The sequence below is a fragment of the Quercus robur genome, chromosome 5, assembly GCF_932294415.1.
Source record: "Quercus robur chromosome 5, dhQueRobu3.1, whole genome shotgun sequence".
Lineage (NCBI taxonomy): Eukaryota > Viridiplantae > Streptophyta > Magnoliopsida > Fagales > Fagaceae > Quercus > Quercus robur.
Window position 1 is genome coordinate 34,427,586 of NC_065538.1, and position 24,844 is coordinate 34,452,429.

Below are 24,844 nucleotides of genomic sequence, written 5' to 3' on the forward strand. Positions count from 1 at the left end.
ATAATTTTTTAATTTTAACAAAATAAACTATATTTAAACACACCCGGTGATAATTGACCGTAGTTATTAGCCTCAAATCTAAGGAACCACCCAACTACGTCATCCATGATCTACCCCATCTCTCTCTCTTTCTCTTTCTCTTTCTCTCTCTCAAACAGACTCTCATCAATTTCCCTACTCTCTAGAAAGGAAAAGATTAGAAAGAAAACCCAATAACCAAAACTTTTTTTTTTCTTTAATTTTTTTCTCTCTCTCTCTCTCTCTCTGTAAAAGGATTTGGGCATAATATCGAGCGACGAAGCTTTAATTCTTCGATCGCTCTCTCTGATTATCTCTCTCTCTCTCTCTCTCGCTGGAATTCCTGAAGATGCGTCGCTCTGCATCGAGGAAAACGGGTCAACCAAATTCAACTCCCTCCCTCAATTCTTCCCCCGCCGATCTCTTCCGCTCTGGTATGTTTCTTTTTTTTCTTTTTTTTTTTGCTTTACTTTTCTTCTATTTTTTCAAAAACTCCTCCTTTTTCAGTTTATGAGCTATTGCCTATCGTGATGGGAATTTATTTGTTGCATAATTGTGTGTTTGTGTAGGTGATCAATATTAATTTTCTCGTGAAAAAAAAATTCCAATTCATGAACTATTGTGATTGGAATTGGAAAATTAAGCTCTTATGGTTTTGCTCTGTTGTTGACTATGCATATGTATTGTGGAAATTTAAAAAAAAAGAAAAAAAGCTTCTTCTAGCTTTGTCATTTATTGGTTTTTCAATAATATGAATTACTTAGCTCACGATGCTTATTATAATGCCATGAATCTCAATTATTCAGCGTCGAGTAAAGCCACTACGAAAGAGCTGGAACGAATCGACGCCTTATACTATTCGTATGCAAATGGGTCTTCTGCTATGATTGAGTAAGTCTACTATGTCAAAATGCTTATGCTAATCTTTGCCTTTTCTATTTGACTATTGTGCCTTAAATTGTGTGTGTGTGTGTGAAATTTAAGTTAGCTTTGAAGTCAATTGTGTACTTCTTTAATTGAGGATTGTAATCCTGTTCTACATTAAATCATATATAACTACGTTGGGAAGGTAGGGCAGTCGTGGGCAACTCCGGTGTATGGGTTATCTGGCTGAGGCTACCTCAGTCGCCAGCAAGGGACACAATGGCCACTATTGCCTTCGGTGAGGATGTGTTGGTAGGATACACCTTGGTGTGTGGGTAGTGATTTTAACGTGGCCGGTGGTTCGTTTTCCTACAGATTGAATGGGAGATGAGAATATTTCTCAAGCAATGCATGAATTTTTTGATTTCATCTCAACACATGGTCGAACAACTCTAGAATTGATTGCTTCTTATTTTTGGCAAGTGGTGGGGGATCACTTCCGAACTATGACTTAGAGGAGGTTGTATAGGCTACTTTTAGCAACCCTAGAATTGATTGCTTCTTATTTTCAGCAAGCTTAGTGACTGATTTGCATTGTATGTGCAAAAGGAGTGGGGAGACTGTTGATCATCTGCTGTTCCATTATCCTATAGCTAGAGAATTGTGAGAGGTGGTTTTTGGCTTGTTTGGAGTTCAATGGGTTATGCTGAAAAGTGTCCTAAATATGTTGATTCGCTGACAAGGTAGATTTGGTCAACATCAGAACATAGAAGTTTGGAAGACTGTCCCTCATTGCTTAATCCGGAATCTTTTGTAGGAACGGAATGCTCGAAGTTTATTATAGACTTGAAATTAGTGTACTTTCAATCTTTGTAAGTGGATACTAGCATTAGGCTTTTATTTTTTATTTTGTCATTCCTTTTATATTTGATTGGTCATTGTATTTTGAGGCTTTGGTTTTGATGTACCCATATTATACTCCCTGAGTACTTGGTTATGCATTTTTCATCTTAATAAAATTTGTTATTTATAAAATTTAAAAAAAAAAAAAAAAAAAAAAAAAAAAAACTATTCAGTCAGCATTATTATTTTATATTTCAATGCATGATGTGCTCATGTATGCAATTATTTTAGTATGTAATGCAAGCTCTCCTTTTTGATCCCTCTTCAGATCAATTAGTTTTCTTTCAATCTTTGTATGAGTGGATGCACAGTAGGCTTTGTTTTTTCTCCCCACCCCTTTTAGATTTGATTAATCCTTGTACTTTGAGGCTCTGGTTTTTATGTACCCATAGTATACCCCCTGTGCACTTGGTTATGCATTTTTCTTCACAATAAAATTTTTTATTATCACCAAAAAAAAAAAAAAAAAAAACCTATTCAGTTAGCAGCATATTTTATACATCAATGCATGATACTCTCATGCGGCGGCGGAGCTAGATGGGGGCTAGAGGGGGCCATGGTCCCCCCTAGCTTTTTAAATTTTGCCCTAGAGTAGGTAAAAATATTTATAACTTAGATGAAAATTTGCGTACTCCCCCCCCCCCCCCCCCCCCCCACACCCCCCCAACCCGGAAATTTTCTAATTTTGCCTCTCAAAATGTAAAATTTATATCATAAGAGGTGGCAGCTCAAATTTTTAAGCAGTCTAGCAAACCAAAAGAACTAAATTGGTCACAAAAAAAAAAAAAAAAATGCTAAGTCCACAACATTTTCCCAACAATTCATAAGTGGTAAGGTGTTATTGGTTCTAATTTAAACCTACCACTAAATTTTTTTTTGTCCACCAATATTAACCTGTCACTTTAGATTTGTTGTGAAAATATTGTCGAGATTGTATTCCTAAAAAAAAAAAAAAAATTAAATTGGTACAAATAAATATAATCCATCTAATGGTCCATTCACTTTGGCTGTCCAAAAAGTAACAAAACCTAAACTCTCCTTTAATATATCCCAAATCACCATATTTCAAAAAAAAAAAAAAAAAAAACCCAAAACAAAATCTGTGCACCTGCCCCTTTGCACCGTCAGTCAACTGACTGCGGTGAGTCCGTGGTCTTCCAGGCTCTGGTGACCATCATAACTGGTACAGATCTCTCACTCTCTCTATCTCTCGCTCTGTCACACTCTTGCTCTGTTAGCATTTACTGCTACAGACTATCACTAAACTAGTTACTACTCTCTCTCCTTTTCTTTTGTGATAGTATATGTTGTACAATTGTATTGCACCAACCTTAACTTTTTGTGTGGCTGTTAATTTCTATCTGTTTTTTATTATTTTTATTTGGATGGAGTATGTTTGGCTGTCAAATTTTAGTTTATTACTTTATATATACATACTATTACCGTGTGAGTGAATAATTGTTGGACACTAACATTGATATTGAATTAAAGGTACAAACATTTCTAGGAATTAGTGTAGTTTAAAATGAATGTTATATTATATACTCTCAAAAACAAATAACGTTATATAATATATAGCAGCTACGTTTCATGTTCATACAATTTTTTTTTTCTTTTTCTTTTTAACTTAAGCTATATAACCGTAACTATTTTATAAAATTTAATAATTAGATTTTAAAGTGTAAGTAATTTATAGACAAACCATCCATATTTGATGATTGTTTTTTGAGAAAGAAATGTCATAATTTAGAAGTTATCGGTTCAACTTTATAGGTAAAATCCCCTAGAAACACTTGAAGATGTTAACCTAAACAAATGGATATTGCTTCTTTAGAATGTGTTACAAAGATCAATATTGGAATTCGTTTAATCCACGGTATGAAATCCATCAAATGTCTCTCAAAATGAAGTTTTGTAATACGATGAGTTTTTGAGTGATTGTTTAACTGTATATTAAGAAAAAATGATTGTTAAACAAATTAGTTTGGAATCAATTAAAAATGACTTTAGTATGCACTACTTTGTTGACTAAAATTAATTTATGAAATAAAACTTTTTTTTTACGGCCCCCCCTTAGAAAAAATTCCTGGCTCTGCCACTATGCTCATGTATGCCATTCTTTTAGTATGTAACGTAAGCTCTCTTTTTTGATCCCTCTTTAAATCAATTTCTTTGTTACATCTGACTTGTATTGCCTCTGCTTATATTTCAATTATGGATTTAGAAATCTTTTCTGGATGTCTAAGTGTATGAGGTTGTGTGATATGCAAGGCATGATAGCTCAATTTTGACATCTATAATGAAAAATTCTAAAACTCTTTGTACATGTGTTCTCTTTACTTATCCTGAAAAATGGTGAGGTGTCAATACTTCTATACTATAAATTCTTGGGAGTGATTTGGACCATAAAAGAGTGTAGGAAAAGTATTGTGTGGAAATAATGAGCTGAAGCCTAATCACTTAAGCTAGTTATTGCTTTCTTTGAGGCTTTTAGGGTCTTTAATGATTGAATTTCCATGGAAGAATATTTTGTTTGCAAGGGTACCATGGAAAATAGTAGCAGCTTTGGGCAAGGTTTTTACAATTAACAACTTGAGAAAACAAGGGGAAAAATGATTGTGGACAGATGTGGAATGTGTATGGATTGCTGTGAGATGATAGACCATCTCTTGTTATATTGTGCTGTGCTGTGTTGTGTTGTGGCAGGAGAATTGTGGTCGTTAGCCTGTTCCTTATTTAGGATGCATTAGGTAATGTCTCATATTGTGATGAAAGTATTTGCTAGCTGGAGAAGGAGTTTTAGTTGTCATGAGAATGATGTTATTTGGGGGTTAATTCCTTTCACTATCATGTGACATCTTGCTGGGAGAGGAATACCATACTTTCTATGTTGTGTAGTTCATTTGTTCATTATTTGACTAGCCACACGCTTTGGGAAGTACACATAATAATTCTTTCTTGGATTCATTGCTCTTCCCAATTTTGGTAATATTCTTGAGAGGATGGAGTATATTCATCCTATTTACTTAATCTTTTGTCTTCTAATATATTTACTTTTTTACTAAAATTTTTCCCCTTCTTTTAGATCCTTTAGGTCCAACCAGATTCTTATGACAAGAAATGGTAAATATGTTTTTCCAAAGAGAAAGAAGTGATGCTTCTTGATATTCTTTTTATTATGTTTAACACTGATTTGGTAATAAATTTGATTCATATCCTTTTTAGTTTAATGATAAGTTGATAACTAACTTTTGTATCAAACTCCACCTTGTTTATTTGCTTTATGTAAAAAGCTATCTTTCATGTATGAAAATGCAAATACAGCTTTAGTATACTAATTGTTTTTTCAACAGCCCAGAGGGAATCGAAGCTCTTTGTTCAGACATGGAAGTAGATCATACTGATGTGAGGATCTTGATGCTTGCTTGGTAAGTTTTATCTCCGTTTGTTTCAACGTAAATTTTTTTTCTAGAAATGTGTTTTGAATTTTCCTGTTTTTGGTGCAATCAAAATTGACAGTTAAAGGAAAAACTTTTATGACCAACAGAAAATTATAACCAAAGAAGTGGTAAACAGTTATGCTTTTTTGCAAGTGTGAGCCATTTCTTGGACCAAGCTTATGCCTTCTCCCCTCCCATTGTCCCTACTACCGATACCTCCTCCACCCCCTTCTCACCTTTCCCCTCCCATTTGACTGCCTGGCCACCACAACCTTTTACCTAACCCTACTTCATTCCACCAACACCTTTTCCCATATTAGTGCTTCCACCATCACCTTTCTCCCCAACTCCCCTGGTGCGGCTGCATCACCACCCTTCCGAGTGCCCCCTCTCCACTAGGGCCCCCCCTCCTTTTTAACCATTGACACCTCTCTCCACCTCAACTATCACTATCTACTGATTTTTTTGGTTGTTTCTGTTAGTTTTAACATAGAGACTTTCAGTGCAACCAAACACTTAAATAATTTTCTGGATTTGAACTAAACAATCCATTTTCCCTAAAAATATTTTTTTATTGAAAACACATTTGCTAAGAAAATTTTTTACGTTAAACAAGCGGAGCCTAGAATCATTGGACATCTCACTTTTTAGGTTTCACCCTTTTGTTAAAACTGATGACTACACGTACCAGGAAAATGAAAGCTGAAAAGCAGGGATATTTTAGCCTGGTAAGGAAATTTTATTCACAGCATTTCTTTCTGTTTCTGTTACCTTTTTTTTTAATGACTGTTTTAGCCACTTCATTTATATTTTTATCACCCACTTGTGCTACCATATGATTTTTTATATATCAAATTTCACAATCCATTGTAAAGTCTACTAGTATTTAACACCAGATTTTAAAGGTTGATTTTGTGATGAAGGATGCTTATCTTTTTGTTAAGAATTGTGTTCTTTGGGTTATCATGTTTCATTTATTATCTTGTTTGCTTGAAGATACAATATATTCTTGCTAGCATTTAGGCAACATTTGCAGATATTTAGGGGCCATTTGGTACATGTGTTTAAACACATGTTTTCAGTTTTTAAACAACATTATACGTATTTTCACACTTTTTCATCCACACGTATTTCCAAAAAATTCAAACAATGTTACTAGAACAACGTTGCCAAACGGCCCCTTGTCATTGTCGTCACCACAACCGTACAACAACAAAAAATTGTGGTCGGTGAGCCAATGATGTATTTCAAGCATACGTTAATAAAAAATTACCGACACTAACACTAACGCCCCCCTTACAGGTAGGCATTCCAATGAAATCTTTGTGGGTTTAAGACCCATTGGGCATACATGTAACATACCAATCAAAAAGGAATAAAAAATAGAAGGTAGGCATGCTTAGCAAAATCCAATGCTGGACTTGCAAGCTATTATGCTATTTAGAATAATAATTAAGTGATTAAATTCATCATTTCCGATCAACCTAAGCTATTTTGATAAGTGGTAGTTATCATGGTATTAGAGCTAGTCGTTTAAGTTTTTTTTTGATAAGTAAGAAAAATTTTATTAAAAAAAGACATTTTCATGCGAAAAGATCACAAAGCAGCCAAGTACAAAGAAGAGGGAAACAACTAAAAAACCTATGTATAAGGAAGAAGCGAATCTATAACATCGGAAGGGAATCACCAAATGTGAGTCCCAAGCCCGTGACCAATCAAACAAAGAGAAAATAAATGAGGCAAGAAGCTGATTCCCCCAACTCTTCTCATTCTCAAATGTGCAATTATTACGCTCCCTCCAAATGCTCCACATCAAACACAACGGTGCCAAATTCCAAATGCTGGACAAGTGCTCCCCAACCAATTCCTCTACCCAAATAGCAGATCTATCACCCTCCTTAGTAAAACTCAAGAAACTCCAAATGATCTAAAGAAAAAACACCATAATTGATAAGCCTCTTCACAATAAATCATTAGATGATCCACTCTCCCCATGACATCAGTGCATACAACACCAATCCAGATTGTAAAACCTCTTATCCTCAAACTATCACTGGTGAGTATCTTTCCCCACAATGTAGTCTAAACAAAGAAGGAAACTCTTTTGGATGCCTTAACCCCCCAAATGTCTTTCCAAGGGAAGATGTTACAAGAGTGAAGTCTTAGCATATTATAATAAGAATGGATATCAAAGTCTCCATTCTTTTTCCACTTCCACCTCACATGGTCCCCACTCTTAGTTGAAGGAGTTATAACCTTATCTCCACTGGACATTCCATTTAAAATTTTGAAATTACACTTGTTTAGCTGCACTTATTAAGGGCGTGTCTAGGCCAATACATAAGATGTAGTGTTAGAATAATGGTTAAGTAATTAATTTCAACATTTTTACCTGCTAAAATATTTTGGGATAAGTGAGAGTTTATGTTAAGGACGAGAATAAAATAATATTGAGAAGCGGAAGCGAGAAAGAGAGAAGAACACCAGAGATTATGTGGTTTGGCCAACGGCCTACATCCACAGAATAAAGCCCTAGCAGCTACATCTTTATTGTATACTCAAAGTCATCAATTACTGTGAACCCTAACAGGGTATATATAGAGACTAGAAGTTAGGGTTAGCCTAATATGGGCTTACAACATAACTGGGCCTCTTGGACTATTACATCAACATAAACCCAATATTTTAAAACTTCCGCTCAAGCTGGGGCATATAGTCATATAGATCCAGCTTGTAACACACAACTGCCAACTTGCTTGAAGAGGCTGAAAACAAAGTGAATTGGCCAAAATTGAAGTTGAATCAATCAAAAAACGAGATGAACCAACCGAAGTTCTGCAATAACAAAAAAAAACCAAACAAAAGTTTTATAGTGGTTAGGTTATCCTTATCATGGATAAGGAACAGGTAAAACCTATACCCAAACAACAAAAATCCACCAAACTGGCAAGGGATTTCCCTGTCTACTTTGACCAACAACCAACACCGGTGGCTCCAGAACAAACTGAAGACAGCCAAATAATAGAATGGCCACCAAGAAGTGCTGAGAACAACAACCAACAACTACAATCACCAACAACAACCATAATCACACCAATAACAACCAACAAATTTATCTAAAGGTTGCACAAGCAAACAACCACTGACAACCATCGGCTCTGATACCATGTTAAAGATGAGAATAACACAAGGGATTACGTGGTTCGGCCAACAGCCTACATTGACAAAATAAAGCCCTAGCGGCTACATCTTAATTGTATACTCAAAGTCATCAATTACAGTAAACCCTAACATGATACATATAGAGACTACAAGCTAGGGTTAGCCCAATTTGGGCTTTCAACATAACTGGGCCTCTTGGGCCATTACATTAACACAAACCCAATGCTTTAACAGTTTATAACATTTGTTAACATAATGGTGCAAAAACAAAATATAGGCCTCCAATTACGAAGATCTATGGACACAAAAAGATGGCTCAATTGGGGGTTTATGCACCCATGGAAGATTGATTTGTGATTACTATTCAAATTTGCCTATTCAAGAATTATTTTATGGACTAAAGTACACTTTTTGGCCCTTAAAGCTTGGGGCTGTGTTTATTTTGCCTCTTTTTTTTTTTTTTTGGTACCCTTTGTGTCTGATTTCATTTTCATATTGGCCATTTCCATTAGTGATTTGACCATTAAATGCCCGTCATGTTTAATCATTTCAAGAAATACCATCTCTAAAATGCTATGGAATGTAGGAATTTCATTGTTGTAGGCATAAAAACATGAAAATGGATGTTAAGGCCAATATGAAAACAAAATCATATATGGAAGGCCAAAATGAAATTTTGAAATGTAAATGGAAAAAATGAAAACAACCCTAAACTTTAAGGGCCAAAAATATACGTTAGTCTATTTTATGGGTTCCTCATGTGGATGACGTTAAAGTTGTGTAGTTTTCAATGTCTACATATTGTTTTTTTTATTTGGGTTTTTATTTTATATTATCGTCAATTTTGTAGTTAGGAAAATCTATAATTTCTGCAATTTTTGCGAATTAAGGGCATTTTGGTACTTTAGTTGACTCTACAATTTTCTAAGACATCCTATCTTAGGTTTTATTTTCTTTAAGTCCAAGTTAGTCTTTTATTAGGTTTTTAATTTACTAGATAAATTAGGAGTCCTGATACTACTAGTGTGTGTGTGTGTGTATTTTTGCTCGATGTATTCAAAGGAGATGGAGTTGATTAATAAAAATATTGAGTGTTTTGAGTATTGAGGCATGTTGGCCTTATTCGTTTTTCCTCCCTTACCCTTTTCACTCTTCTTCCTTTTCTCCTCTCTGTTATACTTCCCGCTGTTGTGGTACTGTTCACGGATACTGTTTATGCCGAAACACCACGATTTCCTCTCTTTTCCTCCCTCCTTACAATCCCAAATCAAATCCTTTAATATTATATCAAATAGCCATGAAATAACTCATCAAACCATCTTTCAATTCCTAACGCAACCCCATAATTTTTTTCCAGCAATTCTACACAGTTTTATAAGTAAACTTAAACCCACCATTTCAATTCCGAACGCAACCCCATAATTTTTTTCCAGCAATTCTACACAGTTTTATAAGTAAACTTAAACCCACCACAAGCACATGTAGACAAATTCCCCAATTTGTCCTACGTCAGTGGGTGTTATGAATGAGTCTGCTATTAGTTGGACCTAAGGCCCAATCTATTAATGTTTAGTATATATTTTATTTTTCATTAGTTATTTTATTTTCCTATTTAGTATAGGAAATTAATTCTTTTTCTTACTAGGTTAGTAGAATTATTTTCTATTCCTACTAGGATAGTATCCAGGTGGAAGTTTTAAATTCCTTCAACACATCCCTAAGTCTAGGAGAACATGTATGGGCAATTTCAAAATTATTGAAGGAATTCGAAATATGAACTTGGATGACCAAATCCATCCTTTGAATGTGTGGCTACCCAGAAATGTAGGGGTGTCCAAACCAACTCGGACCTGAGCAAAATTGACCGGACCAACTCGACCCAATCAGATATGGGTCGGCTCTGAATAAGTTTCGGTCGGCAACAGATTTAAACATTTAAATCTGACAATTTTTTGGTTCTGATGTCGGTCTCTATAATGGCTAACCGTTAGAACCAAACTGACTGATTATTGTGAGATAAATAACCTCTTTTTACCTGTGTAATGTGTCTCTACTTGATTGGCTTTTAAAATTCTTGCCTCTTTGCATGGCTGACACGTACTAAGCCTTATCTCTTTTTTTCCCTTTTTCTATGCAAACTTATCTGTCCTATCCTTATCAAATATTACCTCTGAGGCTCGGACTCTTGGGTTTTCTCTTTGAAATCAAAAGGTAAAACCAAATTCATTTCACGTGCGAGTGTGAGTTCCTTTGGGTATGGTGAGGTGGCTATGGTATGATTTGATGTTGTGTGTTGTACTGTGTTTGGGGTTTTTCATTTTTGTGTGTGGTTGTAGATTTGAAGCCAACTGCCAGTCCGACTGAACCTGTCCATAAACCTGAAGGCAAACGGCAGTCAGAGACCCAAGTATTGTCAATCGACTGCAGGTGACATACTCCAATACCCGATGAGATCGGGTCGAGTCACAGGTTGACCCTCAACCTGAGTCCGACTGACCCGTGTACAGTCCTACAAAAATTTGTATTTTTGGGGTAATTCATAGGAACTGGAATGTCCAAATAAATCCCTTAAATTTGTGATTATCTAGAGTGTTGGACCACTTGCCACAACTGCCAGTAAGAGTGTGCATACAAACCAACCATCCCAATCCAATAAGAAGGCAATGGATTGCTATGAAGCACGGGTGCAGGACTCGGCAATTTTTGAAAAAGAAGAGTGCGGGTGCGGTGATTAAAAAATTATTAAAAATATTTTTATTTATATTTTCTATATATTTTTACTATTAAAATATTCTTAAAAAACACATTATATGTCCTTGGTTCACAAAACAAAGAAAGAAGAAGGCAAGAAACACAAAACAATAAAGAAAACACAAAAGAAGCAACAAATATTCAAAATAAAATTGAGGAAGGACAAATTTAGTATGTTTGGGCCTCATTCAAAGTCGATTTCGGCATGATTCAAGGCCAATTTGGTCAGTTTCGGCCGCCGGCCGATACGACCTGATTCTGGCTGGATCCGGCGAGATCTGGCCGGATCCGTTGAGATCTGGCCTAGATTTCGTCGGATAACGGTGAGATCTCGCCGGATCTGGTCGGAAAATCGTAATACTTCGCCGGAAAGGATAAGGATTCGGCTCGGGTCGGGTGTCACTGGTTTGAAAACCAAAAACCGACAACCGACCTGCGTGGGGTCGGGTTAGCTTCGCCGGAACCCGCGTTCGACCACTGGAGTCGTCGGATTGGATGGCGGTGGGTCGGACGCGGGCGGGTTGGCCTGGTTGAGCGGGTCGCCGGGTCTTCTGGATAGTCCTACCTACAACCAACATTTTCATCAAAACCTTTTCAATTCAAAAAAAAAAAAAAAAAAAAAAACCTTATTTCTTATGGCTTTTGTTGATTGATTAGGAAGTTACTCTTGAAATTTACATATTGAAATAAAAATGTGGGCCTTTGGCGGTTTTGAGACCCTTATTGGAGATAAATGCCCAATGGACCTGACAAAGTAAGCCCATATTGACCAACCCAAATCAATCTATACTGGTCACTTGTGGGTTGGTTTGGATCAGTTAATTTAGGGACTGTGGAGTGTGGATTGATTTGGTTTGGTAGTTTATCAACCCAATGAGGTTGGTTTGGGTTGAAAAATCATTCCAAACTAACCCAAACCGACTTGTGCACACCCCCCTCTAGCGGTGTCTACAATGTCATCATTGCCATTGTCACAGCTACCAGCCCACTACTGTGGCCACCACCATCATGACTGCAACCACCACTGTGGCACCCAACACTATCATCACCACCATTATGACGCTGTTGTTTCCTTCACCTAGTTGTTGGATTTTGCAATTCTGCTAGGTCCTATCTTGCTTGTGGCAGCAGCCCTATTTCTTGAAGCAAAGAAATTATAAGCACCCATAGGTCATTTGCCAGTTTGGCGGGGAAAAAAAAGATTTTTCCCTAAAAAGCTTTTACCTGTCAAAAGAAATTACACATTAGAAGTTTCCATGTTATGAGTAATCAAATCTTAAGTTCTTTAGCCTGTCTTGTTAACTCTGATCCTCATAAGGAATTGTATTTCACTTTTCCTCTTACTCCTCTTCCTTACATTCTTCATGTTTGTTATACTTTTAAAGTCTAGATACCATATTGCATAATTAGAACAACAACCAAGCCTTAGTCCCAACATTTTGGGGTTGGCTACTAGCATGGCATACTTGATATTTTTGTTTTAATGTTATTTTAGGTCTTTCTCTATTTTTTTTTTTTTTTTTTCATTCCCTTGACTTGAATCAACTCATTATTCCTCTCTGGTGTTTTAATTGCTCTTCTTTGCACATGACAAATCTTCTCAAGAGACTCTCATCTTTTCATTAATGAGGGTAAACTTTATCTTTCAGCGAATTTTTTTCATTTCAAACTCGAATCCTTTTTTTTTTTCATAGGTAATCAAAGATTTATTTCATAAAAAGGACATCATGTTCACAATGGTGAACATTCTGTACTTAAAACGAATACAAGTACCTCAAGAAGAGATACGAACAGAAGGAAGAAATTTAGAAATGGAAATACGATGTGTAAAACCCCAAATTCTATCCCACTGAAAAGGTCCCAACTTGTATAGGCTTCAAAAGATCTACTAATCTCACAATATTTTCAAAAGTACGATTATTACTCTCCTGCCAAATTAACCACTTCAAACAAGCTGGAACCATATTCCAAATATTAGAGGAATGCTTCCCCGGCCAATTCCACCAGCCAAAAAGAAGGGAGGCTACTGTCTTCGGCATCACCCATTGGATCCCAAATATATATATATATATATATATATAAAATAAATAAAACTTCACTCCACAAGACATAAGCAAACTTACAATGTAGAAGATGGTCCACAGTTTCCTTATCACACCGACACATGCAACACCAATTAATTAGTGGTAAATGTCTAAGAACCAGATTATCAATGGAAAGAATTCTACCCCTAGCTGCTGTCCAAAAAAAGAAAGACACCCTTTTAGGTACCTTTCTACTCCAAATACCCTTCTAGGGGGAAGAGATAGAGGGAGAGCCATCCGGAACAGTTAACAAATTATAATAAGAGCGAACATCAAAGACACCAAAATGATTCAACTTCCAAGTCAAAGTATCATCTCCGTTGCCCCTTGGCATATTGGAGTAAAGATGCTTAATAGAGAAAATGCTCTTTCTACCTCCCTTTCATGAAAAGCTTGATGGAAATGTAAATTCCAGCTTCTATTAACCCCCATCTAAATTAGAAACAACCAAATCATAAATCTAAGCTTCTTTGGAAACAGCACAAGCAAAAAGATCTGGATAGAGATTCTTTAGAGGGATAGTCCCACTTTGAGGGTCATACCAAAAATGAATACGATGGCCTTCCCCCATAGCATACTCCACCTGTCTAAAGAAACTCTCAGCTCTTGCTCTAATATTCTTCCATGTTACACAGCCATGAGTCCCTTGAACTTCCCTAGTACACCAGCCCCCACTATCCACTCCATATTTGTTTGCTATAACCTGACACCATAATCTGTGAACTTCTTTCCCAAAGCACCATAGCGACTTACCAAGCAAGGCTTGATTAAACAACCCCACTCTCCTTATCCCTAAACCACCCTTCTCCATTGGTAAACAAACTTTATCCCTCGCGACTAAAGAATATTTAAATACTTCATCAGTAGTCTCCCAAAGGAAATTCCTTTGTATCTTTTCCAATCTGGCTACTACAGCTTGAGGAATAGTGAACAATGATAAAAAATAAGTAGGAAGGCTCCAAAGTGTACTCTTTAACAAAGTAAGTCTACCACCCTTAGACAAATATAACTGTTTCCACCTAGAAAGTCTCCTTTCCATTTTTTCTAGAATTGAATTCTATATCGAGGGATCCTTGTAATGTGCCCCAAGAGGCATACCCAAGTAATTCATAGGTAGACTTCTCGCCCTACAACATAACACGAGCTAGTGCATGTAAATTACCTACCTCACCTATTGGCACAATCTCACTCTTACCAATATGACTTTCAAACCTATGATAACTTCAAAGAAAATCAACACCATTCTTACATATAATGAGAACCTAACTGTCGAAAAAAAACTTGTTGGAGAACCATTAACAAGAACTGAGAACCTAACTGTCGAAATGCAAGCCTTCATCCATCTCCACCACCTCTCCCCCAAACCCATCCTCTCCATAAGGTAGAACAAAGCATTCTAGTTCACATGATCATAAGCCTTCTGAATATCCAGCTTGACAATCACACCAGGAATTCCACTCTTAATTCTACTATTCAAACACTCATTTGCAATAAGGAATGAGTCAAGGATCTATCTCCCTCAACAAAATAATTCTAAGAGTAAAAAACAAGCTTATTCAAAGCACCTCATAGCCTATGTGCTAAAACCTTTGCCAGAAGCTTATACAAGCTGCCCACAAGACTAATAGGGCGAAAGTCCTTTATACTGACAGCATTGAACTTTGTAGGGATCAAATAATGAAATGTGGCATTAAGAGATTTCTCAAAGATGCCATGTCTATGAAAATCTGCAAAGAAAGCCATAACATCCCTTTCCACTACACTCTAGCATTTTTAGAAGAAAGCTGTAGTAAACCCGTCAGGCCCAGGCGCCTTATCTCCCTCAGCCTCCTTTAGTGCCTCAAGAATCTCCTTTACTATCCAATTTTATCTCCTGGAGACAAACTACATCACATTTCCACTCTGTAAGCTAATTCTTCACAATTACCCTCTTCTAGGGATTGTTCAATCCCTGCACATTCCAAGATAAAAGTTTCAAATTCATAGACAATGATCCATTCCAATGGATTTTAAACTTCCTTGAGTATTTCTTCTCAATTGACCATCATAATTAATTGTGGAAATTAAATATCTTAATTCTCTCATACCTTTTTGGCTAGGATTGCCCACCTGATGTGTGCTTGCAGCATGAACCTGTTCTTCCCAGGTTCTCTCAAGCTTTTGAAAAAAAGAAATACACAGATTCTCACCAGATGAAATAAGGAAGCCCACATACTTGCCAAATCTTTTGATCATCATTCTCACCCACTTTGAAGGCTCCATATTGTCCCCCTGAATTAACCTCAACAAAATCACCCTCCTCCATAGCTAGAACCAGACCTCCATTGGGATCCCACTAAGCCAAAGGTTCGCAAACCAAAGACTTTGGCTCCTCGTCACCCTTAACTGACAACAAAGACTCATCCCACTCTAACACTAAAACCTCGTCATTGGAAACCATTACAGAAAGAGGAGAAAATCGATTTGGGCTCACCAAGTTGTCGCTGAAGTGAATCGGCAAATTCATCAGCTGAAAACGAGGTCAGAAAGCTCACCACCGATGGAGTGAGTAGGTACCCGAGTCGATGTGTCCTTCGGGGTATGAACCCACTTTCGAAACGAGACCCACCTCAGCGCTAGAGCTCAGAAGCTGTTCCAATATCTTCAATTTAGAACCATGGTTGCCTGACCCTTCACCCGTGTTGATGTGTCCATTGGGATACTAACCCACGTTGGAGACAGGACCCACCTCACCACCGGTGTCTTTGATTCTGACCCAAGGTTGCTCAACCCTTCACCCATCTCCCAGGAGCTTTGACACACTATTGGAACATCCCCAACACGTGAAGTGCCAAGGCTTTATTAGAAATAACGGGCTGGGCTTGGTGGGCAGCAGGAGGCCCAAACTCACGGTTTGTATACAAGGAGATAGACCCATCATTAATGGGCTGGGTTTTATCAGCCCAACAAGCAGACCTACCTGCTCCTTCCCACTCAGATAGATTCATGGAACTTACCCTGGCTCATTAATGAAATAAGAATCCGTTTGACCCCCATCAAAAACTAAGGAAAAGGCCTTCGAATCAATACGAAAAGAAGCTGAATTTCTGTTTGTCAACCCTGGGTTAGGAAGAGGTCTATGTTGTGGAAAAGAGGGTGGGATGATATTTTGTGTTGGTGGCTGTGTAACAGGGGGTTTTAGGTTCTTATTGGCCAAAGGTTTAGTGGGGTTGACCGGTGAAGGGTGTGGTACATACTGTCCAAATTGATACGGCCAGTAATAAGATTGTGGAAAAAGAATAGTATGTGGAGATAAAAATGGTTGCTTTTTTTTTTGGGGGGGGGGGGGGGGTGGGTAACAAGGTTGCTGGTATGGAGGAGGGAAAAAATGTGAAGGAGCAAAAGGTGGGCAGGCTGGTGGGTACGAAGGTGGTGGCTGTGAAAATTGACAAGGGTTGGATAATATAGGTGGTGGGGGATGGTGGGTGGGGGCACTCACGTTTGAATCCTATCTTTTCTTTTATTTTCACTTATCCATCTTAACATTATACCATTTTATGAACATGTTTCTTAATGGCCCAACATTCATATTATTTAATTATTAATTGTTATCTCTCTCTCTCTATGCTTATTTCATACATATGTTGTGATACATTACTTTTTTATAGGAAGAGTGGCGAAGAGGCCTTAAAGCACTCAGGGCTGACACTGTAAACAAATTAAAGAAGGCACTCCCGGAGCTAGAGAAAGAGGTAAAATAATTGAATTGGCCACCTTTCTAAACACTTGTTGGCAATTAAATATGTTTGGAACATGCATATGGTTCTTACTGGAAATCGAATGAAGATTGTAAGCTGCTAATATCTCTAATTTGTAAATATATCTTGAGAAGGTCAAGAGGCCAACGAACTTTGTGGATTTCTATTCCTATGCATTCCGGTATTGTTTAACAGGTATAATTAGTTTGCATTCTTGAATTTTAATGCTTGTTCATTTTTTCCTCTGATTTTAAGTTCATATTTGTTCTACTTTGCAACTCTCTCTTATTTATTCTGTCAGAGGAGAAACAAAAAAGCATAGATATAGAGAGCATATGCGAATTGTTGGATCTCGTTTTAGGTTCCCAATTCCGGGAGCAGGTTGACTTTTTTGTTGAGTATTTAAAGGTAAGTGGATGACTTTATCTTCTTTTTTTCTCTACTTTTTTTTTACAACATTTTTCAAGTATGCCATTTTTAACTACAGTTGATAGAGCTGCACATTTATATATACCTGTGAGGGAAGGTTTCACATCAACTTGAGCTGATGTATGGTTTACAAGACCACTTAGTTTGTCAGCTTACTGATAACACTGCTTGGCTTGTTGTACTAATGAACTCTTGCCATATTCTATGAGAAAATAGAATGGATTTGATCACTTCCTATTTTTCTTTTATGTGGGGACTCTAGGGCCCGTTTGGATTGAGGGGAGAGGGAGGGGGAATGGAGGGGAGTAGAGTAGAGTTGGCTGAAAATAGGCTAATTTTGGGCCTACTCTACTCTACTCACCCTCCCTCCCCCTCAATCCAAACGGATTAGTAGAGATCTTGTAGCTAGTATGATGTGGTTCACAAACTGATTGGTCTGATAGGCTTAGACTAGAAAGCGAACAACCTATTTATTATGATGCTTATCTTTTGTAATTCTTGATCTCTCATGACCTCTTCCACACCCCCCCCCCCCCCTTTCCCCCAATTAAAAAAAAGTAAAATAATAATCAAATAAATAATTCCTTATATGCTTGTGTTCCAAATTCAGACTCAGAATGATTACAAGGTCATAAACAATGATCAGTGGATGGGCTTCTACCGGTTTTGCAATGAGGTACTCTTATAGTTTGGTTACTGGTTTGTGTTTCTCTGTTTATTTCTTTTCTATATACTTCTAGCATGTCAAACATGATATCTGTGTCGTGGTAAAATTATTAATCAATCTTGTTTATACTGCATTTGCATGTGCACTCGCACACGCACACGCACACTTTACTACTTAGTTACTAAAAGGGGAAAAAAAATAACCATGCTTGTTTTCTAATCCCTAGTTTGAAGTTCTACTTTAAAATTACATCTCAGTTTCATGGTGAAAGTAAAATGTGATAAGCTAGTCAATTGAATTGTTTGTGCTGAAGTTGCTGCTAGCAAATTCCCTCTTTGAATGGATTTGAAATAAATAATTCACAACCTTATACTATTATGGCAAACTTTTTTTTTTTTTTTTTTTTTTTTTTGACAAGTAAGAAAGATTATGACAACCATATTATATGTATTCAAGATCCACTAGATGCATATGCTTTTTTTTTTCTTCACACGGTTTTTACTTAGCAATAGTGCAGCTGACAGGTTCAGGTGCCTTAGTTGGTCAAAGTAATTGTAAAGCTTATATAAGCCTTAGTTGTAGTCAGTTTAAATGTATTAGAGATTTCTTCTCTTCATTTGGCTACTTCTGATTTTAATTTTAATTATGTGTTTTAGATGTGCTCAAAGCTCGTTCAAATTGAGCCTATTTAGGATAATTGTATTTAGAGTAATGCTAGGGACGTATAAAATGGCACAACTTGTTCCACAACTCGCCCACGTGGTGAGTTGTGAGTGATAGAGGTGTCTCCACATAGACCCACCATCACACCTCTATCACTCACAACTCGCCATGTGGGCGAGTTGTGGCACAAGTTGTACCATTCTATGTGTTTCTAGCATTACTCTTGTATTTAAGTCTTGCCATTCATGTGCCTGTGTGGCCTAAGGTTTATTAGAGATGTTGCTTTTGGCTGTGGCTAACCATAAGTTCTCACAAAATTTATGCAATTTCTTAAGTGAAGTGATTAATTTGTGTTATTAGAAATCATGAACATTTTGATAAGACAAGAAAAGGAGAACAATAAATTAAATGAGTTGAAAAGGATCTATTTTGTAGGTCTCCCTTGTCATGTCTTAAGCTACTAATTTCCTTGCTCAGATTTGTGTATTCACTGGCGCCTTGTTTTTGAATTTATATTATAAAACCTGAGGTAGCATTGACACAATTCAATGCAGATAAGTTTTCCGGACTTTAGTAATTATGATCCTGAACTTGCCTGGCCCTTGATCCTGGACAATTTCGTTGAATGGATGCTAGCAAAGCAGAGCTAGTCGATATCATTTGGTCAGCTTGATTTTCTGCTGGAAACCACAGTCGTGAAAGTAGGTGGACTTGAAATATGTCTACCCAATTGCTTATTCATTACGACTTCAAAGTGTTTCACTCTTTTTGATTAAGTTCATTATTAGTTCTCTGTTTGCAGGACCATTCAGACTACACACCTGAAATGCCTCCCCCCTTTTTTTTTTTTTTTTTAACATGTTATTTCTCCATTTTCTTTTAAACATGAAAGTCATGCTCAAGGTCCTCATCCTCAAAAGCTAACTGTTTGTGTTGTGGATAATGCTTGAGAAAGTCTTGATGTATGTAATGTTCATTTTCGTGCAACCATTAATAATATTATACTATTGATACTATCCAATTATTTGCTGCAAGTTATTTCTGCTTATCTTTAAAACCTGTACTATTACTCTCTTTTATTCTGAAGAGATCAAAATCTGAATATATTTTATATTATATACAAAAAAAATAAAATAAAATAAAAAAGGCATTTTATGGACAGCATTTTATAAGCACTTTCTGCAGGGTTGTGTGTGTGTGTATATATATATATATATTTTAATTTATTTATTTATCAGAATTCTATTGTAATCTTTGACCATTTTATTATAAAATGTACACAAAGATACTATTGCGGTTCAATAATCTGCTTTCTATAGAATGATGGCCCAATCTGGCTTCTTCTGCCTGGACAAATGGATTTGGTGCTTCTTAATTATCGCCAACCTATATCTTCTCCTGTCTTAATCAAATGGTGCTAGGTGCCATGTCCCCATGTATCTTGCCAATAATCACAAATCAAAGTATTCTTAGCCATTTATTCAGAATTTTCTTTTCCACAAGCCATTTTCTAAAAACTTCTTGCCATCAAATTGGAGAAGATGAATTTATAAACATTGAGCATGTGCGCACACACACACACACACACATACACACATATATATATATATATATATATATATATTATAAGTGCAGATGTCAGAAATTTTAATCCCCAAGTATACTCACCATCAGGGTGGAGATGTCAATAGGTCGAAGGGCCTTGCATTGGCACCATTGAGTGCAGATGTGCATATATGTTTTTGTTGGATTTTATTTGAAAATATACTACAATATTTATTTTTGATTGGTGTAAAGGCATGATGCATAGTGTTAACAACTTTTCTTCACCTAAAAATGTGAGTGAAAAAATAATTTAATTCAAATTGAAGCCTAAGAATGTAAGAAATAATTTTATTTTAAATTAGAGTAAAAAAAGAATTGAAGGAGACATTTAACATGCTTGAAAGAGTGTGGAGAGGCAGGAGGAGATTGATATTTTATAATTTTGGTCGAACTGTAAGAAATTTTGTGATAATAGAAAGGTTTTGAGAGTGCTGACTATAGATAAAATAGAAAGTGAAAAAAAAAAAAAAAAAAAAAACATTTAATTGATCCAATTTAGTTGAGTTCGGAAATCTATCTGTACAATAATCTGTTCACGTTTATTAAGAATCTTTTAAATTCCTTTTCTTCTAAAAAAAAAAAATTATAAATTCCCAAAAATAGATTATACTGTTTGGTTTATTTTTAAGAATTGTTTTCCTAAAATATCCTTAGGTTTATATTCAAAATTTCAAGAATATTAGTATTATTTTTAGGGTAAATTAAACTCACAATTCTGGAGTATGACGAAATTAGATTTGTTATACTCAATTTTTAAGAAATGACAACCCACCCCCCAAATGATCAAAATTCAAAATAATTGACTACCTCTCTCCTTGTTCCACCTCTAAATAATCAAAACATTTGATTCTCAACCCCCAAAATAATTTAGAAAAGGGGGTAGAGTTTCAATTATTTTGATAATTTTAGGTAAGTGTCAATTCTTAAAAATCAATAATATCAAGTTTAATTTTGTTAGGTGTAAATGTTAATTAACAGTAAGGTTTTCTACATAGAAAATATGTAAGAATTAGAATTTGAAATAGTTAACATTTTACCTGAATATGTTGAAATAGGAATTATTGAAGAGAATGGTTATATATATAGTATCTACTAAAATATGTATATATAATTTTATACTGAATTTAAGGTCCTTATTCGTTCCCAAAGGTCAAAGCAGTGGTTCCTAATTAGGCTAACTTGTTGACCACCAAGCAGTATCAAGCGGGAAAAAAAATCCAATTAGAATCACAAAAGTGACAGCCTTTGATTGAAAAAGACTGGTTCACCTTAAATCGTGGCACCATGACCTTGATTTCACTGGATTTTACATCAAATACAAAATGATCCTACCCCACATACCATTCCCATAAAAAAGAAAAAAAGAAAAAAAGAAAAAAAGAAAGGCACAGGCACATACATTATTCTCTACAATCATAATTTCTTTCCAAACACTAACATGACATGACAACTTTATCATTCCGATGCATTATTTTCCTGTAACTTGTACGATTAAAGTTCCAATTATTTGATTCTCAAAAAAAAAAAAAAAAAGTTCCAATTATTTTCTTTATTCAATTTAAGACCACATTTTCTCTATACTTTCTCAAACCCATGGGGAGCATTTCGTTTGAACCTATTAATAGTCTTTTTTCTTTTACAAAAGCATTACTTTAATTAATTAATTAATTTATTATTATTATTTTTTTACTTTTTAGGTCTGGGACCGCAAGAATCGCCTAAAAGAAAAATATGCTTAAATTAAAAATTCCAAGAATAATTTCACCAAGGCAGCAATAAGAAAACAACACAAAATGAGGTCAGGTCAACTATAATGTGATAATGTTGCAATAGACGATTCATTACTTGCCCAAAAATTTAAATTAAAAAAAAAAAAAAAACCATACATGTGTTGCTACATGCTTCCAAGTTTTCTCAAGAAGATGTTAGCATTATAAGACACCTTGAAAAGAATGAACAAAAAATTTGAACTTTAGACTTTGCCCCCTTAAGTTGAGGATTTTTTTTTTTTTTTTTTTTAATATAAATTTTTTTTAATCTTTCCAATTCCATCAAGATGAAGAGTTAACAATCAAAGGCGAAGAAGGAGGAAGAGCACGTCTGCTTCTGCTTCTACCCCTGCGTATTCCAGTGTTAGAAGGAGACGATGATGACGACGAAGAGGAATTAGAAGAAGTGAATCTGTTTGAGTCACTTGTGATTTTCTTCTTTTCTTCTTCACTTGGCTTCTCTTCGATTCTATGATGCCGAACTTTAGTTGAATTTAAAGTCGCTGGTACAACACAATTGCAAAGAAATCCTACAAAACATTCTACTAATGAGAACAATGTATGTATGACTAAAACCAAATCAACTCAATGCAATGCAATGCAATGCATGCTCGATTGCTACACTATCGTGTTTTATGAAACATTGTAATAAATTTTGAAGGCTTCAAGTTTTTTATTTTTTGATCGATTAAGCTTTTTTAGAATTTTACTAAAGTCAACACTGATTATTATTATTATTATAACTAATTAAGTTATTGATGGTGTGGCAAAATCTAATCTATTTATTTCAAAATAAATGTATAATATTTTAGCAAAAATTCTAAAGCTCCTAATCCCTTTTCTGATAATTTGGAAAGTTGTCCAAGATAACACAAATTCAGAATCAAGTATATTTATTGCAGTGGTTATAAATGAAATGCATGTTCAAGAAGAAAATTACATCCAAGAGAGAGAGAGACACAGAAGAAATTATTTACTTATGGAGATGGGCACTTCTATTACCTTATTCAAAATTGTTCCTAGCTTTTAACAGAAGCAAAGGTGACACTTTACGTTGCATCTAGACAAAATTAATGACCTAAAATGCTAACAAAGTAACAATGATTCAGTTCAGAAAAAGAAAAAAAGAAAAAAAAAATGGCATCCAAACTGTCTCTTACCGATTCTAGCAAGCCGATTAATCCAACTTGGGATTGGATTTCCAGTGAGTCTAATACAAGCATCATTGCAAAAATGGTTGCAGTTTTTGGTAATCAAATTATATGCATTCCCTCTATACTCCCCTGCCAGTTCCTCCATTACAGCCCTCACCTCCTCTGGTCCCAGATCCGTTTTTCCAATGAAAATTGTCTTCCTAAATGTAAATCCATCACATTGTTTTGGTTCTCCCTCAAATATGCCAGTTGTTGGATATTCATGAGCTCCAAATGCATACTCAATGTCATGAACTGAATATATCCCAAATGAAATTAAACCTTAATTAACAGACACAGCGTACAAAATCACATGCCAGCAAAAACCCAGAAAGGAAACATACAGAAGAATCTTCAAAGCATTCAAAAACAATTGAAAAAATATATTTCTTTTGTTTGATTACTGAGAAAGTTACAGAGAAAAATAAAGGGATTTTTTTTTTCTTTTGTTTGATTCTTTGTGTTTGTTTCCATGGATCCCACTTCACAAATATCTAAAACTCAATATATTTAATCTCTTCTAGCACCTTCTCATTATCCAAACAGAACATGAACAGTAAACTAAAATGACCAAATCCAGTACTGCACAAAAACTAAAACTTAAAAAAAAAAAAAAAAAAAAAAAAATCCCTTTTAGATTTAGTGTTAAGTGATCTGAATTCTGAACATAGTAAGCTAACTGAAACATAGATCTAACCAGAAATGTACCACACCAACTTCAAGCAGAACTGAAATTCATGAAAAAGAAAAACCAGGACACCACTAACCTTGTACACCTGAGTGGTAAACTCCGAGTCCAAACCAATAAGCATAGCCATTAATTGGTGTCAGATCGTACACATTAAGGTGCACCGGAACCGTTCCTGCATCAATATTCCTCGACCCTTTTCTACACAACATGTTTCTTCCAATCTTACTACTATACTACAATAACATTTTAGATATACACAGCAATTTTTTTTTTTTTTTTCTGTCCTAAGTTACATCAACTTCATATCTATAATGAGTTCTAAAATCAAATACAAGATTCCCCACCCAAAATTTTTTTTTTAAAAAAAAAGAACTTTTCTGATTTGAAGAAAGATATGAGAATTTGGGTTTGTGATTTAAACAAATCCAATAGAACTTTCTGCTAATGGGTACAAGTGCTGTGGCGCAGTGTAACTTTAATTTTTTTAAGAATATGGAATGAATAAGATATATAAATCTTGGGTTTCTAAATAAATGGGCTTGATGTTGGGTTAAAATTACGGGAATGGCTAGGGGGTTTGTTAAAAACTAAAACATGAGCTGGGTGTGATCTTATTTAAAAATTTGAAATTCTGGGAGAAAGTAACGTTTAGTGGGTTTAGTCATAATGGTAGCCAGTGGCAGTGGGAGTGGGGTAACCTATTATATATTGTGATCTGTGCTGATTAGTAAATAAAGGAGAAATGTGGGGTAGCTTATTATAGTGATCTGTGATGTGATGAGTGGGTTTTTTCTTTTTTGGTTTTACTTTTTTTTTTTTTTTTTAAAAAAAAAAAAAAAAGCAATGGAATTTCCTGATTTTGGTGGAC

The 24,844-nt window shown here is 35.5% G+C and overlaps 2 protein-coding genes across 4 annotated transcripts; one reads left to right on the forward strand and one right to left on the reverse strand.

Moving 5' to 3' along the window:
• The first annotated feature begins 78 nt into the window (after positions 1-78).
• On the forward strand, positions 79-19,739 carry LOC126725833 (uncharacterized). Of its 3 annotated transcripts, none has more exons than XR_007655613.1 (10): positions 79-452; positions 825-909; positions 5,139-5,213; positions 5,917-5,953; positions 16,870-16,953; positions 17,094-17,154; positions 17,261-17,367; positions 17,999-18,064; positions 19,273-19,419; positions 19,507-19,739. XR_007655613.1 is itself a non-coding variant. In XM_050430807.1 (9 exons), the coding sequence occupies exons 1-9, from the start codon at positions 368-370 to the stop codon at positions 19,366-19,368; spliced, it is 696 nt and encodes a 231-aa protein (XP_050286764.1). In that variant the 5' UTR covers positions 79-367; the 3' UTR covers positions 19,369-19,739. The 3 variants fall into 3 exon arrangements, 1 of the variants encoding a protein (XP_050286764.1); XR_007655614.1 differs by having other exon boundaries at positions 19,521-19,739; XM_050430807.1 differs by having other exon boundaries at positions 19,273-19,739.
• Positions 19,740-22,117: 2,378 nt separating this feature from the next.
• Positions 22,118-24,592, reverse strand: LOC126725834 (deSI-like protein At4g17486). The gene is made up of 3 exons (XM_050430808.1): positions 24,053-24,592; positions 23,253-23,540; positions 22,118-22,622 (listed from the first exon to the last, which is right to left on the reverse strand). Exons 1-3 carry the CDS (start codon positions 24,183-24,185, stop codon positions 22,375-22,377), a joined length of 669 nt encoding a protein of 222 aa, XP_050286765.1. The 5' UTR covers positions 24,186-24,592; the 3' UTR covers positions 22,118-22,374.
• Between the last annotated feature and the right edge of the window lie 252 nt (positions 24,593-24,844).

What these genes read in the sequence shown, in the direction of transcription:
- LOC126725833 (XM_050430807.1), top strand. Translation starts at nt 368, where the DNA reads ATGCGTCGCTCTGCATCGAGGAAAACGGGTCAACCAAATTCAACTCCC. An exon ending in ATTCCGGTATTGTTTAACAG is followed by an intron (nt 17,155 to 17,260) that starts GTATAATTAGTT and finishes TTATTCTGTCAG; the next exon opens with AGGAGAAACAAAAAAGCATA. An exon ending in TTTTTGTTGAGTATTTAAAG is followed by an intron (nt 17,368 to 17,998) that starts GTAAGTGGATGA and finishes TTCCAAATTCAG; the next exon opens with ACTCAGAATGATTACAAGGT.
- LOC126725834 (XM_050430808.1), bottom strand. Translation starts at nt 24,185, where the DNA reads ATGTTGTGTAGAAAAGGGTCGAGGAATATTGATGCAGGAACGGTTCCG. An exon ending in TTACCACTCAGGTGTACAAG is followed by an intron (nt 23,541 to 24,052) that starts GTTAGTGGTGTC and finishes GGATATATTCAG; the next exon opens with TTCATGACATTGAGTATGCA. An exon ending in TAATCGGCTTGCTAGAATCG is followed by an intron (nt 22,623 to 23,252) that starts GTAAGAGACAGT and finishes AATGTTTTGTAG; the next exon opens with GATTTCTTTGCAATTGTGTT.